At 43.0% G+C, this 12,934-nt stretch overlaps 1 protein-coding gene across 1 annotated transcript in view; it reads right to left on the reverse strand.

Annotated features, from left to right (window-relative positions):
* Nucleotides 1–2,088: 2,088 nt before the first annotated feature.
* Nucleotides 2,089–12,934, reverse strand: part of ptprsb (protein tyrosine phosphatase receptor type Sb) — a 95,400-nt gene continuing 84,554 nt past the window's right edge. The window contains exons 26-36 of the mRNA XM_089131656.1: nt 12,457–12,580; nt 12,087–12,262; nt 11,278–11,397; nt 10,446–10,600; nt 8,605–8,890; nt 7,260–7,438; nt 7,048–7,174; nt 6,013–6,138; nt 5,226–5,380; nt 5,016–5,151; nt 2,089–4,053 (exon numbers count right to left, since the gene is read on the reverse strand). Coding sequence (XP_088987782.1) covers nt 3,985–4,053; nt 5,016–5,151; nt 5,226–5,380; nt 6,013–6,138; nt 7,048–7,174; nt 7,260–7,438; nt 8,605–8,890; nt 10,446–10,600; nt 11,278–11,397; nt 12,087–12,262; nt 12,457–12,580 — 1,653 coding nt within the window. The 3' untranslated portion in view covers nt 2,089–3,984. The remainder of the gene's footprint in view (nt 4,054–5,015; nt 5,152–5,225; nt 5,381–6,012; nt 6,139–7,047; nt 7,175–7,259; nt 7,439–8,604; nt 8,891–10,445; nt 10,601–11,277; nt 11,398–12,086; nt 12,263–12,456; nt 12,581–12,934) is intronic.

Consider the following 12,934-nt stretch of genomic DNA (forward strand, 5'->3'; position numbering starts at 1 on the left):
ACTTACAAACCTGCAGAAACTCGAACACCATCATCATCATCATCATCATCACTGGTCATGAATGCTGTGAATGCCAAACCAGTGTGTGATAATGTGTTCCTCGTGATGATTTTCAGTTCTGATTGTGTTCAACACACACATTATGAGTTCAACTGGTTAGTCAGACGGTTGGCTGAGTCACACTGAACACAATATGATCATAATAACAGGTTTGAACTGTAATACATGATGTTCTTCCTCAGTGTTTTCCAGAACATTCTTAAATCAAAAGACATTTACTGGAGAAGAAGCAAAACTGAAAGATATTAAGTAAAAAAAAAAATGTGTAAAAATTAAGTTTTTGGTTAAAACAAGAACAAACATCTGCCAGTGGAGTCAGAAAACTTTAAAGGAAGACAGTAAGTTTCGGAAACATGGGAAGCCGGTTATTATATCTGAGAATGGGTTTTGTGTTGAACATTCGGTCAGGAGCTTCACACACACACACACACACACACTTCAAACGGACAGTTTAGGACTTTAACAGCTCACTTTAAAATACACCTACTTTATAACTAGAAAAGCATAACTTCAGGGTTCTCAAGTCTCACGCATTGGCCGTGAGACACACTCATTTCGACCGGTTCACACGCTCACACGCCACACTGTGTATTTCTCACGCTGAAAATGCAATGCCAACCAAGTTGTCCTGGCTGAAAGCTTTCTAACGTTGTATACGAGGCGCAGGCAAACAAAGTGAAGTTTCCTGCCGCCAGCGCGTATCTCCGCCAGATTGCGTTCGTTACTAGGCACCACTGATCTATACATGACATGTCATTCAGTAGCGCGAACACACGGAAATGGACGGAACATCCTCGGCCACCTTACGTTCGTTACTAGGTAACCAAAAATATCGCGCGAACACATGTGTCGTGATGGAGAAGAAGGTAAGTTGGAAGAAGCTCGTCTAACATTTTTGGGCTAGAACATTTAATATGTAGGACATCGTACATTATTATTGATGCTGTCAAAAACTCTACAACTACTTTGCAACCAGGCTCAGTTTGGCTATCTTATGTTATCTGAAACTAAGAGAAATGTTAGTGGGTATGGAAAGGAATGAAGATTTACTGATTTTATTTTAAATTATATTATACTGTAATATTAATAGTCTTTCTAGTTACATTAAGGATGTATTACAGCAGATTGCTCTGGGTAATATTTAATCATTGTCATAATGTTGCATTTGTATTTTTCAAAGATGTCAGGAAAAAAGCAGAAAGATATTTTGTCATTTTGGGCACCAAAGGGTAAGCCCCCTAAAAAGGTTGCCAGATTAGAGGAGGAGACAGTGGAAGAGGTGGTGCACTCTAATCTGTCCATTTGTTCTCAATGTCCCACCACACAATAAATCATTCGTCTAGATAGAAGACGCATTCAAAAATCAAAATGCAATTTTTAAAGATTTGTTTGAAACTGTTTGGAGCAATTTGTTATATTTTTGGTTAGCTAGCCTATATTTGTAATACTGCATTAAAGAGTATTTGATGTGATGAATTGCTCTGTCATTTATCAGATTTACTAATTGTTATAATTTTAATTTGTTCTGGTTAATTATGAACAATGGGTAAAATTGGGGGCGGTGATGGGTGGGGCGGGGCTTCATTATGGCTCCTCCCCTAACCGCGTGTGATCTCACTCCAAGCTTTTGCTCAAACTTGAGAACCCTGAATAACTTGTTAAACAAGAACATATGCATTCATGCAAGACATTTCTTCTTACAAGCATTCTTTAAAATAGAGTCAAGAGTCCTATATAGTATATTTCTGCATAATTATGATTAATAAGACTCATATTAGTGGAATGATGTTTTCATGGCACATCAAGATCAACAACATGAACTTTCACACGGGCTGTTTTTATCTTGCGAACAGGAATCCTTGAAGATCCAGAGATTTCAGTGACCGTCTGAACCGGATCGGCTACAGAAGATCAGCATGTCAGATCAGTGTGTGTGTGTGTGTGTGTGTGATGAACTGTGACCTATCCAGTGAACACTGCAGACGATTGAAATAAGAGACGACACACACACTTCTTCAAGTCAGTATATCCAGTCATTCTGTTTTAATACAAAGTCGACATATTATCTACACATATGATCTGAATCAGTAAGCAGAGAAAAGTGAAGCACTACGTAGTCGTCAGCTCTCGGCCCTCATTCCCTCGTCCGATCAAGCGTTGCTTTGCCAGAGGATTGTGGGATTATTCCTGTGCTTTTGTCTTTAATTCGAGAGAATATTTGATTGGAAACATCAGTGGTGAATGTGCTTTAACTGCTGAAACGGACACCATCACTGATACGCTCATGTCTGCCAATATTTGATATTAGATTCACATTGATGACCACGTTCACTTTGACCGATTCACACGAGCGTCAGTCTATAACGAGCTGACACGATGGAGAACCAGTTCAGCACTTCTGAGGTCACATTAATGAACTTTTCTTAGGAAATTATACGTTGAAATGAAGTTCCTCCTCAGTGTTTCTGTCTCGTTTTCCAGCACACACACATCTAAACATTATTAAATCAAGAGACATTTACTGGAGAAGAAGAACAATGACTGAAGATTAAATCAAAATGAAGTGAGTTTGAGTTAAAAAGGAGAACAAATATCTGCCAATGGATTGTTTTCTTATTTTTCTGCCTCCATTGGATTTTTGTTGTAGTTTTAAACACAAACTCACTTCATTGCATTTTTGACTTTTCATTTTAAACATCTTCAGTCATTTTCTTAAATCTTGATGTAACAATATTTGTTAAACTGGACAACAGGACAAAAATAGAAGATTTTTTCAGCAGATTTCCACGATGAGTCTAATTGTAAATTGTTAGTGAAATCTTGGCATGTATTCGGAGCGAAACGTGACCACGCCTTCAATCTCACAATGGTGTCACGTGGTCCGACCCTGCTGGTTTAGTGCAGTTCCTGGTGCTCTTTAACCCCGCGTGTGCTTGATCTCGCCTCGTCCGACCGATAATGCCGATGAGAACCATGTGACGTCCCAGAGCTCCAGCGATTGGCTGAGGACCGTCGGCTTCTCTAGAACGATCAGTGCTCAGGAAATATATAAAATATCTGAGAGGGTTAACATCTGAGGCATGTACAGTCACATTAGCCAACTACACCACAGCTCACAAATCATAGTGCCAGAAAAATCATGTAAATAAATAGATCCTTAGAAATTCAAGCATATCAACAACAAAATGAAATAAAAAAATCAGGTCGATTAAATATTTGACAACAACGATAATAAGGCTCACTTGACGTCTCGAACCGGCTGGTTTCCCGCGCTACTCCTAAACACCGCGCCTTCGCTAAACTAAACATGACGGGAAGAGTTTGGCGAGTGTGTCCTGGATTTGATCGGATGCTTCTAGCGTTTGACTGCTGGAAACACTGGGGAACGTGTGTGTGTGTGTGTGTGTGTGTGTGTGATACGTTCTGGGATGAACGCGACAGCGGAAAGAGCAAAAAAACATGATACAGACACGAGAAACTCGCTCGCCTCTCAAACACGCGTAAGCAGCAGAAAGTCTTGTAGAGACACAAACACAGTATTCACAGGAGTGTGTGTGTGTCCGCCTCGCTCCGTTAGGCACAGACGGTGCGAGATCTCGTTTAATCAAACTCCCGCTTAATCGTCCCGGTGGCGACGATCCCGTCAATCACACGAACGAACGAACGAACGAACTCACGTCTGACGTTGGCAAAGACAGTTCGAGGAAACTCCCACTGAAGGGTGCAGCAATAATCCAGGCTTTGATTTCATAGTTTCTTGTTGTTTTGCTTTAAATAGATTTTTTTTGTACATGTAATATGTAAAATTTTCCTCTTCATCCACGGTTTAATATTTCTAGAAAGCCGACCACAACATTAATATCGATAAGTGAACACTGAGGTAATAGTTTGCGTCTCTGGTGTGGGGAAGGTGTTCTTCTTCTCTTATGTTGCATAGTGATCGAAACTTCCAAGGTACTCGAGGCCGGCCTGATAGCAGAACTGATACTCGTCCTGCGAACACACACACACACAGATCTGATCACATGACTGCAGGAGACGAGGTCATCAACAGGACTAAAGTCACCTTGATCACTAGTGCATTATAGTCTCTGATAGAGCAGAAACATAACAATAAAAGTCAGTGGCAAAACTCTGCACTCTGGGTGGTTGCTAGGGCGTTGCTATGTGGTTCCTAGGCAGGTGCTAGGGTGTTGTTAGGATGTGGTGAGTGTTGCTAGGGTGTTTTGTGTAGTTACAGTGGTGTTCTGAGTGATTGATAGTAGCTAGTATGTTGTCGGTGTTGCTAGCGTGCTCTCAGGCAGTTGCTAGGGTGTTCTGTGTATTTTGGCATTGCTATGTGGTTGCTAGACAGTTACTATGGTGATGTCCTGGGTGGTTGCAAGGGTGTTGCTCGGGTGTTCTGAGTGGTTGCTAGGGTGTTGTCTATGGTTGCCAGATCGTTACTATGGTGATGTTCTGGATGGTTGCAAAGGTGTTGCTAGGCAGTTGCTAGGAATGGGTGGTTGCAAGGACATTGTTATGAGGTTGCTAGGTAGTTTCTAGGGTATTCTGGATGGTTGCTAGGGAGTTCTGGGAGGTTGCTAGGGTGTTGTCGATGGTTACCATGTTCATCTTCTGAATGGTTGTAAGGGTGTTGCTAGGCACTTTCTAGGATGTTTATGGGTGATTGCAAGGGTGGTTGCTAGGGTGTTGCTAGGACAGTTATGACATTGTTAGGCAGTTTCTCAGGTATTTAGATGTTTGCTGGGTAGTTGATCGGGTGTTCTGGGTGGTTGCTAGGGCGTTGCCGTGTATGTCTCTGTAAGCACATTTTATCGTTTGATGTTTCGGATCCAGTAAGGTAGTTTGGGTCCGAGCGGGCGGAGCATGTTCTACAGAAACGGGACTGACCCGAGATCTTACACACACTCACAGCTGTATGGTAAACGTGTGTGTGTGTGTGTTTACCGTACCTCAGTCTGCACCATCGCCGGCCGTTGCGTGCGCAGCATTTTGACGGTCTGGAAGATGTCGACGGCGCCCTCGTAACGCATGCGCTCCAGCACGATACTGAGAGTGATGAACACACCTGTGCGCCCGACGCCCGCACTGAGGGAGAGAGAGAGATGTCTCATGTTCGTCTACAAACACTGAGTGTGTGTGTGTGTGAGTATCATCATCACCTGCAGTGGACTGTGATTGGTCCATCCTGACCAAACTGCTCCTTGGTTTTATGCACCTGTCCAATGAAATCAATGAAACCCTCCCCTGACTTTGGAACACCTTGTTCTGGCCAATCGGTGAACTGGAACTGTCTAACGGTTCTGGACTGTCCGTCCTATGGGAAAAAAAGACATGATGTCATCGTCCTGAATATAAACACACACGTGACCTTCAGTCTCTCTTCATGAGGATCCATGCATCTCATGTGCTTCTAGGCCATTGCTAGAGTGTTTTGGGTGGTTGCTAGGGTGTTTTGGTTGTTACTCCATCCCCCGCTATCGATTATCTACAGTAGGTGGAAGGTCATTTAGTGTAAATGTGCCAACATTATGGAATTCACTGCCCCTTTCACTTCGAAATATTTCATCAATGACTGCTTTCAAGACACAGCTAAAAACATATCTATTCAACATGTACTTCGTTTAAATGTGACTATTTTGTATCCTCTGTGACTGTTAGCTGTGTGTCAGTGTTTAAAATGTATTGTTCATGTACCATGTAAAGCGACCTTGAGCTTTGGAAAGGCGCTATATAAATAAAACTTCTTCTTCTTCTTCTTCTTCTTCTTCTTCTTCTTCTTACTAGGGTGCTGCTATGTAGGAGCTCAGGTGTTTGCTATGGTATTGCTATGTGGTTGCAAAACAGCTAATAGGGTGATATTGGTGGTTGCTAGGGTGTTGCTAGGCAGTTGCTAGGCAGTTCAATCCAGGCTCTGCACGTACGCGGTGAACGGCGGCCTGTACTCACCCTGGCGTCGGTGACTTTGAACTCTCTCAGGATGTACTGTGGCATGTTGTATTCTGCCATGGGATCCACCACGAAGTACTGATAGCGAGCCGAACGCTCCGCCGGCCAGTACTGATGACACTTCTCCTGTCGACACACACACACACACACACACACACACACACGGTACAGGAGATGCTCGTTTCCTCATGAAAACTAGGCTGAAAAATCTTCCTCGACCAGCTGTTATTTGTCCATGATCAACATGCAACATCGCGATGAGGAAATACGAGACTAAAATATACTTTAAAACATTTAACATTTTTACAAAATCTCTCAATAATTTATTCAACAAAATAAGAGCAGAAAAATAATATAGATTGTTTTTAAAAGCTACTACGAGGTTTCATGCTTGCGAAACATGTATAAAAAAAATGTGTCAAGTGAGTTTGAGCTTAAAACCAGAACAAACATCTGCCAATGAAGTTTTCTCTTTGAATGAAGTTTATATTTCTGACTCCATCGGCAGAAATTTGTTCCTGTTTCAAACACAAACTCACTTTACATTTTAATACATGTTTGTCTTGATATCTTCAGTCATTGTGTAAATGTCTCATTTTGAGGAACAGAGTTTGTTGCAGAGTAATAAATCCAAACATCTTCTGGATTGTTTGTGATTGTTGTTGCTTTTTTGCTGTTGTTTAAATAGAAAAATCAATAGAATTATTGGAATCATCACTGTTTTAGCTTTAAAAAGAAGCTTTTGAGATTTACCCGTTTTCATAATTTAGAGAGTGAGTTCACTTATATGATAATATTATAAATCAGCCAACACTCTGTTGATTGGTGCTTACAGGTGAAAGTGCAATCATTCTGATGATGAAACGTAAATATTGTAACGCATTACTTTTCATAAAAAGTACCCAAGTAACGCAATTAGTTACTTTTTTTTGTTATTTTTTGTAATGCATTAAAAGTAACTCTCCGCAACGCTGACTAAATATAATAAACCTGAATCTGACACAGGACTAAAGTACAAGCAGAAGGAGCTCTCACCCGGCCCATCTCACGCAGTTTGGTCAGCATGACCACGATGGTGGAGTTGTGTTCCCACAGGGTCCTCCAGAAGTCCTCCGTCGTCTCCGCCAGCGGCCCCTGCGTGGCGATGTACGCCTTCTGCTGCCTGAACACACACACACACACACACACACACACAGATCAGATCAGCTCAGGTTCTGCTCTCGTCCGAACGAGTCGGGGAACTCTACCTGTATCCGTCGATGAAGCTGGCGTTGATGTAGTCGGACCCTTCCAGGCCTCTGATTGGCTGCAGACACACGCGTGTGGTTTCGTACGGCATGATGTTCACCAGCCGGTTCTTGAACTTGTTGCAGGGCAGATTAGCACTGACGAACCTGGAGGTGTGTGCTTTAGTGTTGGCCAGACGCTGACGGACACAAACGCATCACAATACGGTCACGGATGTTAACTTGTGCTTATTATATGAGAGTCACATTAAAACTGTCCTGGAAACACTTCATGATGATGCACTACGCAACCTTTCAATCTCAAACAGATGTGCGTTTAATATGAAAATTCATCATAAAAGTATCAATTGCATGTTCAAATTGCGGTGATCTAAACAAACAGTGTTATGATAAATTAACAAATCATTGTTATTTATTGCATGGAAATGACGTACTGTATATTCACCACTGGTCGAAGATTTAGAATAAGTTTTAATGTTTCTGCAAGTCTCTTCTGCTCACTAAGACAGTAAAACAGTGAAATATTATTCTAATGTAAATCATCTGTTCTCTATGTGAATATCCAGTAAAGTGTCATTTATTCCTGTGATCAAAGGACACATTCTATTGTTCAAATTGAGAGTAAAGACAGTTATAATGTTACAAAAGATTCTATTTCAAACAAATGCTGTTCTTTTGAACTTTCATCTCTGATAATGATCATAAATGTGTCTTGATCATCAGAAAGATCAGAATACACGCAGCCTTGGTTGGATCTTTATTAATTACAATCCTTTGACCAGCAGTCTATATTGTTGCTTGTTTATCGAGGAGAAACACATGTGATGTGTGAGTGCAATATCACTACTATCAGTAGACTGAATTTTAATGTAAAGCTGCTTTAAAAACCTGTATTGTAAAAAGCACTATATAAATAAAGGGGCCTTTACATTTGCCCAAAAATATATATATTTTTTTATGTTATTAAAAAACAAACAAGCAAGCCCAGACCAGGTGACAAAACGTAAAGTAATGCATAACTTTTAATAAAAAGTAACTAAGTAATGCAATTAGCTACTTTTGTGGGAGTAACGCAATATTGTAATGCATTACTTTTCATAAAAAGTAACTTAGTAACACAATTAGTTACTTTTTGGGAGTAACAATATTGTAACGCAGTAAAATAATATTGTAACGCAATACTTTTCATAGAAAGTAATTAAGAAACACAATTACGTTTTTGTGAGTAACGCAATATTGTAACGCATTACTATTAAAAGTAGCTTTCCCCAACACTGACCAAATATAATAAAAGTAAATCTGACTCAGGACTAAACTGAGTCGCCTGAATCCCAGACTCGCGCACCTTGAACTCGAGCTCCATCCCGCTGACGTGTTCTCCGGGCTCCACCTGCGCGAGCGTCTGTATGTACGAGCACAGGCTCCGGGCCGCCACCTCAGTGTTCCCGCAGGCCACCGCCTCCAGCAGCGCCTCGTGGATGAAGCCGTACTGGTCCTCCGTCTGCACCATGTAGTTCCGCTGCGAGCGCATCAGGGTCACGTGACCGTACACGTCCACCACACGCTCGTGGCGGAGCCGCTCCAGCATGGCGTCGATCACGATGAAGCAGCCGGTGCGGCCCACGCCGGCGCTGAGACACACACACACACACACACGAGAAACAGCAGGGTTTTACTACAGTGTAATTTCCCTGATCTAGTTCTGGTTACTAATCTAAAACTGTTTGATATCAGACTCACAGACGCTTCCATCTAATACACCAGAGAACCGTGGAATTACAACGTGAAATAACTTCCAGATTATAGAGGAACAAGCATGATGCTGAACCTGGTCCCAGTATAGATCGCCCCCCAGTGGCTGGTCCCTACATAGGTCACTGGCTAGTTCCTGTATAGGTCATAAACCCCGCCTCCCCGATGGACACGATGGAAACTAAACAATCAAATTACACTTCAAATAATATTAGGTAGTTTTGTAACAATTTGGTCTTAGTTAGTTATTTTATGCTATAAAAACGGGAATGTGACGTCATGATTGACAGCTGTGATTGACGTCATGATTGACAGTTTGTGTGTGAGTGAGAGTATGTGTGTGTGTTTGTAATCTGACTGCTGTGAAGACACTAAACTACTGTGTGTGTGTGTGTGTGTGAGAGAGGATCAGTATTGAGATAACAGGCACTGGTCAGCAACATCACACTGCACTGCAGCAAAAGGTTGAATCTTCTGAACTTCTGCTCACTTTCACAAACCCTCGTCCTCAATGAACCCAGTGAGTCCCAGCAGAACCTCAGCGGGTCAGAGACCCGGTCGAGACCAGAACCAGAACCAGAAGCTGTTCAGATCAGCCCCAGACGAATATCTGATCTGAATCAACTGAACCAGTTGTTTGTCAAAATGATTCCCTGTTCTGAGTCGGTGTGAGCGGCACATGCTGGCGACTCCTGCTGGTCAGACGGTGTAAATGCAACGGAAACTGCATGTAAAAACACCTTTTAAAAACAATTGCAAATGTTTTGTTGAAAATTAAATTTTTAACAGCAATTAACAAATCATCTTATACCATTAAATATTAAGTGTATGTATAATATGTGCTATTTAATTAAATTGTAGTGCTTTTTAAAGGCCAATAATAGTTTATTAACTACAACTCTTCCTTTTTATTTTACAAATGTATGTTAAAAATGCCTACAAATGTCTAAAACTGATCTGAGATCAGATCTAAACCATATAAATGCAGGTTTCATCGCCCTCATGAAACGTTTCTAATCAGTTATGACGAAACGAATCCACATTGACTGGAATCATGTGACTGGATCTGAAGCGAATGATTCTCCAGCGTTGAAGCTTCACAGAGCGCTTGTCTGAGCTTTGAGGAAACGCTAGTTTCGTCTCGAGAGGGGTCCTCAATAAATGCAGGAATACAGCAACTCTTATATAACAAGCAGAAGAGTCTTACCCTGCAAACTGGAGCGGTCGAGAGGGAATAACACACACACACACACACACACACACACACACAGGGAAGACGTGCGGATCGATGTGGAACAGAAGCTTTGCGTTGGAGAGCCAGTGAAGGCTTGAACAGCTGATGTACTCGCTACATCACGAGACGAACGGCTCAGTATGAGGCAGCCCGTGTTGTTAAAAGCGCTGTATAAATGAAGGTTGGACTTGAACTCTGACCTGCAGTGGACGATGACGGGGCCGGCGTCGGGAGGGTTGCAGGCTTTCACCCTGCGGAGGAAGGCCAGGAATGGCGTGGGATATTCGGGAACGCCGTGGTCGGGCCAAGCCGTAAACTGGAACTGTCGGACCTCTCTCCTCTCGTTACACCCGTTCTGATGAGGAAAACACCAGAGTCAGAGTCTCACACACACACACACACACACACACTGCACGACACACACCGTTTCTCAGACGATAGAACAGAAACCAGAGGTGTATAATTCTGGGTAAAAGATCAAACCGTTCAGTTTTCCAGCCACTGTTCGGCACGCGGTTGATCTTAAATCTCATGATGCGTCTAAAATCTGCTGTGTTGAAAATAACAATGCGTGAAGTCTTGCGACTGAATGGACAAATTCACAGAAAAAGGATGTCAATCCTAGCAGAGAGAGTCTGTTACGCCTTAAGTGCACTTACACAGGGGAGGAAGACAGCGCACGTGCATCAGCATCAGGCAACTGGACCAGTGCGTTCTCTCTTAAAGGGACAGCAGCCTGATATTACTGCAGTATTATTAGTGTATTTAATGTTATTCAAACAACAAAAGACAAGCAAATCACTCAAAGCTCTGGATTGAACAGCTTTTGTAACTTTTACATTTATCTTGAATTTATAGAATCAAATATGCAATGTTATTTTACATTTGGATTACTTTATTTAATTTCTGTACCTGAAAACTACCGGTAGACTAGCCTAAACCGCGAGATGTGTAAACCGCGAGTGTAAACCGCGAGTGTAAACCGCGAGCTGTGTAAACCGCTGCACTCATATAGACGTGAGCGCGCCTCACCTTATGTAGAGAGAAGGTTCGCACGCAGAACGTGGCCAGCTCCATGGTGTCCAGCAGAGAGACCTGAACCGCCCCGTACGAGTCCGTGCCGCGGCTGGGCCAGTACTGGTCACACTTGATCTAAACCAAAGGAACACATGACATGAAGATGAACGTGTGACTCGTTAAACAAATCATCCGTTAGAGGTGGCACTGCCGGCTCATGTAAATCACCTTAATCGACCCGATTGACCCCTAACCCAAAGAGATTTATAATCCGATCGAGAGAACATGCGAATACTTGATCAGACTGAAAACCGAAACTGAAGGACATGTGCATGTGCAATGACATCGAAGTAGCATAATGATGTATTACTGCTGTTCTTCCTGTTGAATATGTAAGAGATAATGTTCATCCAGCCGGTTGTTATCTCAGAATAACCCCCGCCAGGATGACGAAGACCCCGACGCGAGATACGGTACACAGTCATTACACTTATACAGCATTACAGCATTTCAACACAAATAATTATGGAGATCAAAGATATTGATTTCAGATTAAACTGTTTCAAATCGTACCAGTTTGTATTTTATAAACCAACAGTGAACTAAACAATAGTCATAAATGGGCGATTGAAACTAAAGTTGTGTATGTAAACGCAGCCGGTGTCAGTCTTTCTGTCGTCATGTCGGTTTAAATAATAATGTTTAATTTACATAGCGGCTTTCCCGAGCTAGAGCGCACTTCACAGTAACAGTGAAGAACAAGCAGCGAGCTCATAATAACTGGCCTCTCTCTCTCTCTCTCTCTCTCTCTCTCTCTCTCTCACCCGTGACTTCTCCTCGAGTTTGGTCATCATGACGATGGACGCGGCTCTCTGCTCCCACACCATCCTCCAGAAGTCCCCGAAGGTCTCGGGCAGCGGCCCCTGCGTGGCGATGTACGCGTTCTGCTTCCGGTAGCCGTCGATGTAGTTTGCGTTGATGTAGTCACTACCCATAATGCCTAGCGGAGAGAACAGGGAACGTGAAGTGTGTTGTTTATCACTGACTCATGGAAGAGCAGAACACCCGATCCGGACACACACACACAGTCTGTATTGATGAACGATCCGGACACACACACACACACAGTCTGTATTGATGAACGATCCGGACACACACACACACACACAGACTGATGAGAGTCGGTGTTCGTACCGTCTGCCGGCGCGAGGATCACACGTGTGTGGTCATACGCGATCACGTTAGCGTATCGGTTCTTCGGCTTGTTCACCTCCAGGTTGGAGTGTTCCCATGTGAACTGCTGACCAGGATCAATCGACTGAGAGAGAGAAAGAGAGAGAGAGTGAGAGAGTGAGAGAGTTATCTGGAGACGGTTCTCACTGCGGAACATGAAATCCAGATCCAACTCCTCCCACCTTACATACACCTAAACCTACCCATCCCCGCCCCCTAATCCCTAAACCCACCGCAATCCTACCCATCTCCGCCCCCTAATCCCTAAACCCACCGCAATCCTACCCATCTCCGCCCCCTAATCCCTAAACCCACCCCCAATCCTACCCATCTCCGCCCCCTAATCCCTAAACCCACCCCCAATCCTACCCATCTCCGCCCCCTAATCCCTAAACCCACCGCAATCCTACCCATCTCCGCCCCCTAATCCCTAAACCCA

The sequence above is a fragment of the Pimephales promelas genome, chromosome 5, assembly GCF_988280905.1.
Source record: "Pimephales promelas chromosome 5, fPimPro1.hap1.1, whole genome shotgun sequence".
Taxonomy (NCBI): Eukaryota; Metazoa; Chordata; class Actinopteri; order Cypriniformes; family Leuciscidae; genus Pimephales; species Pimephales promelas.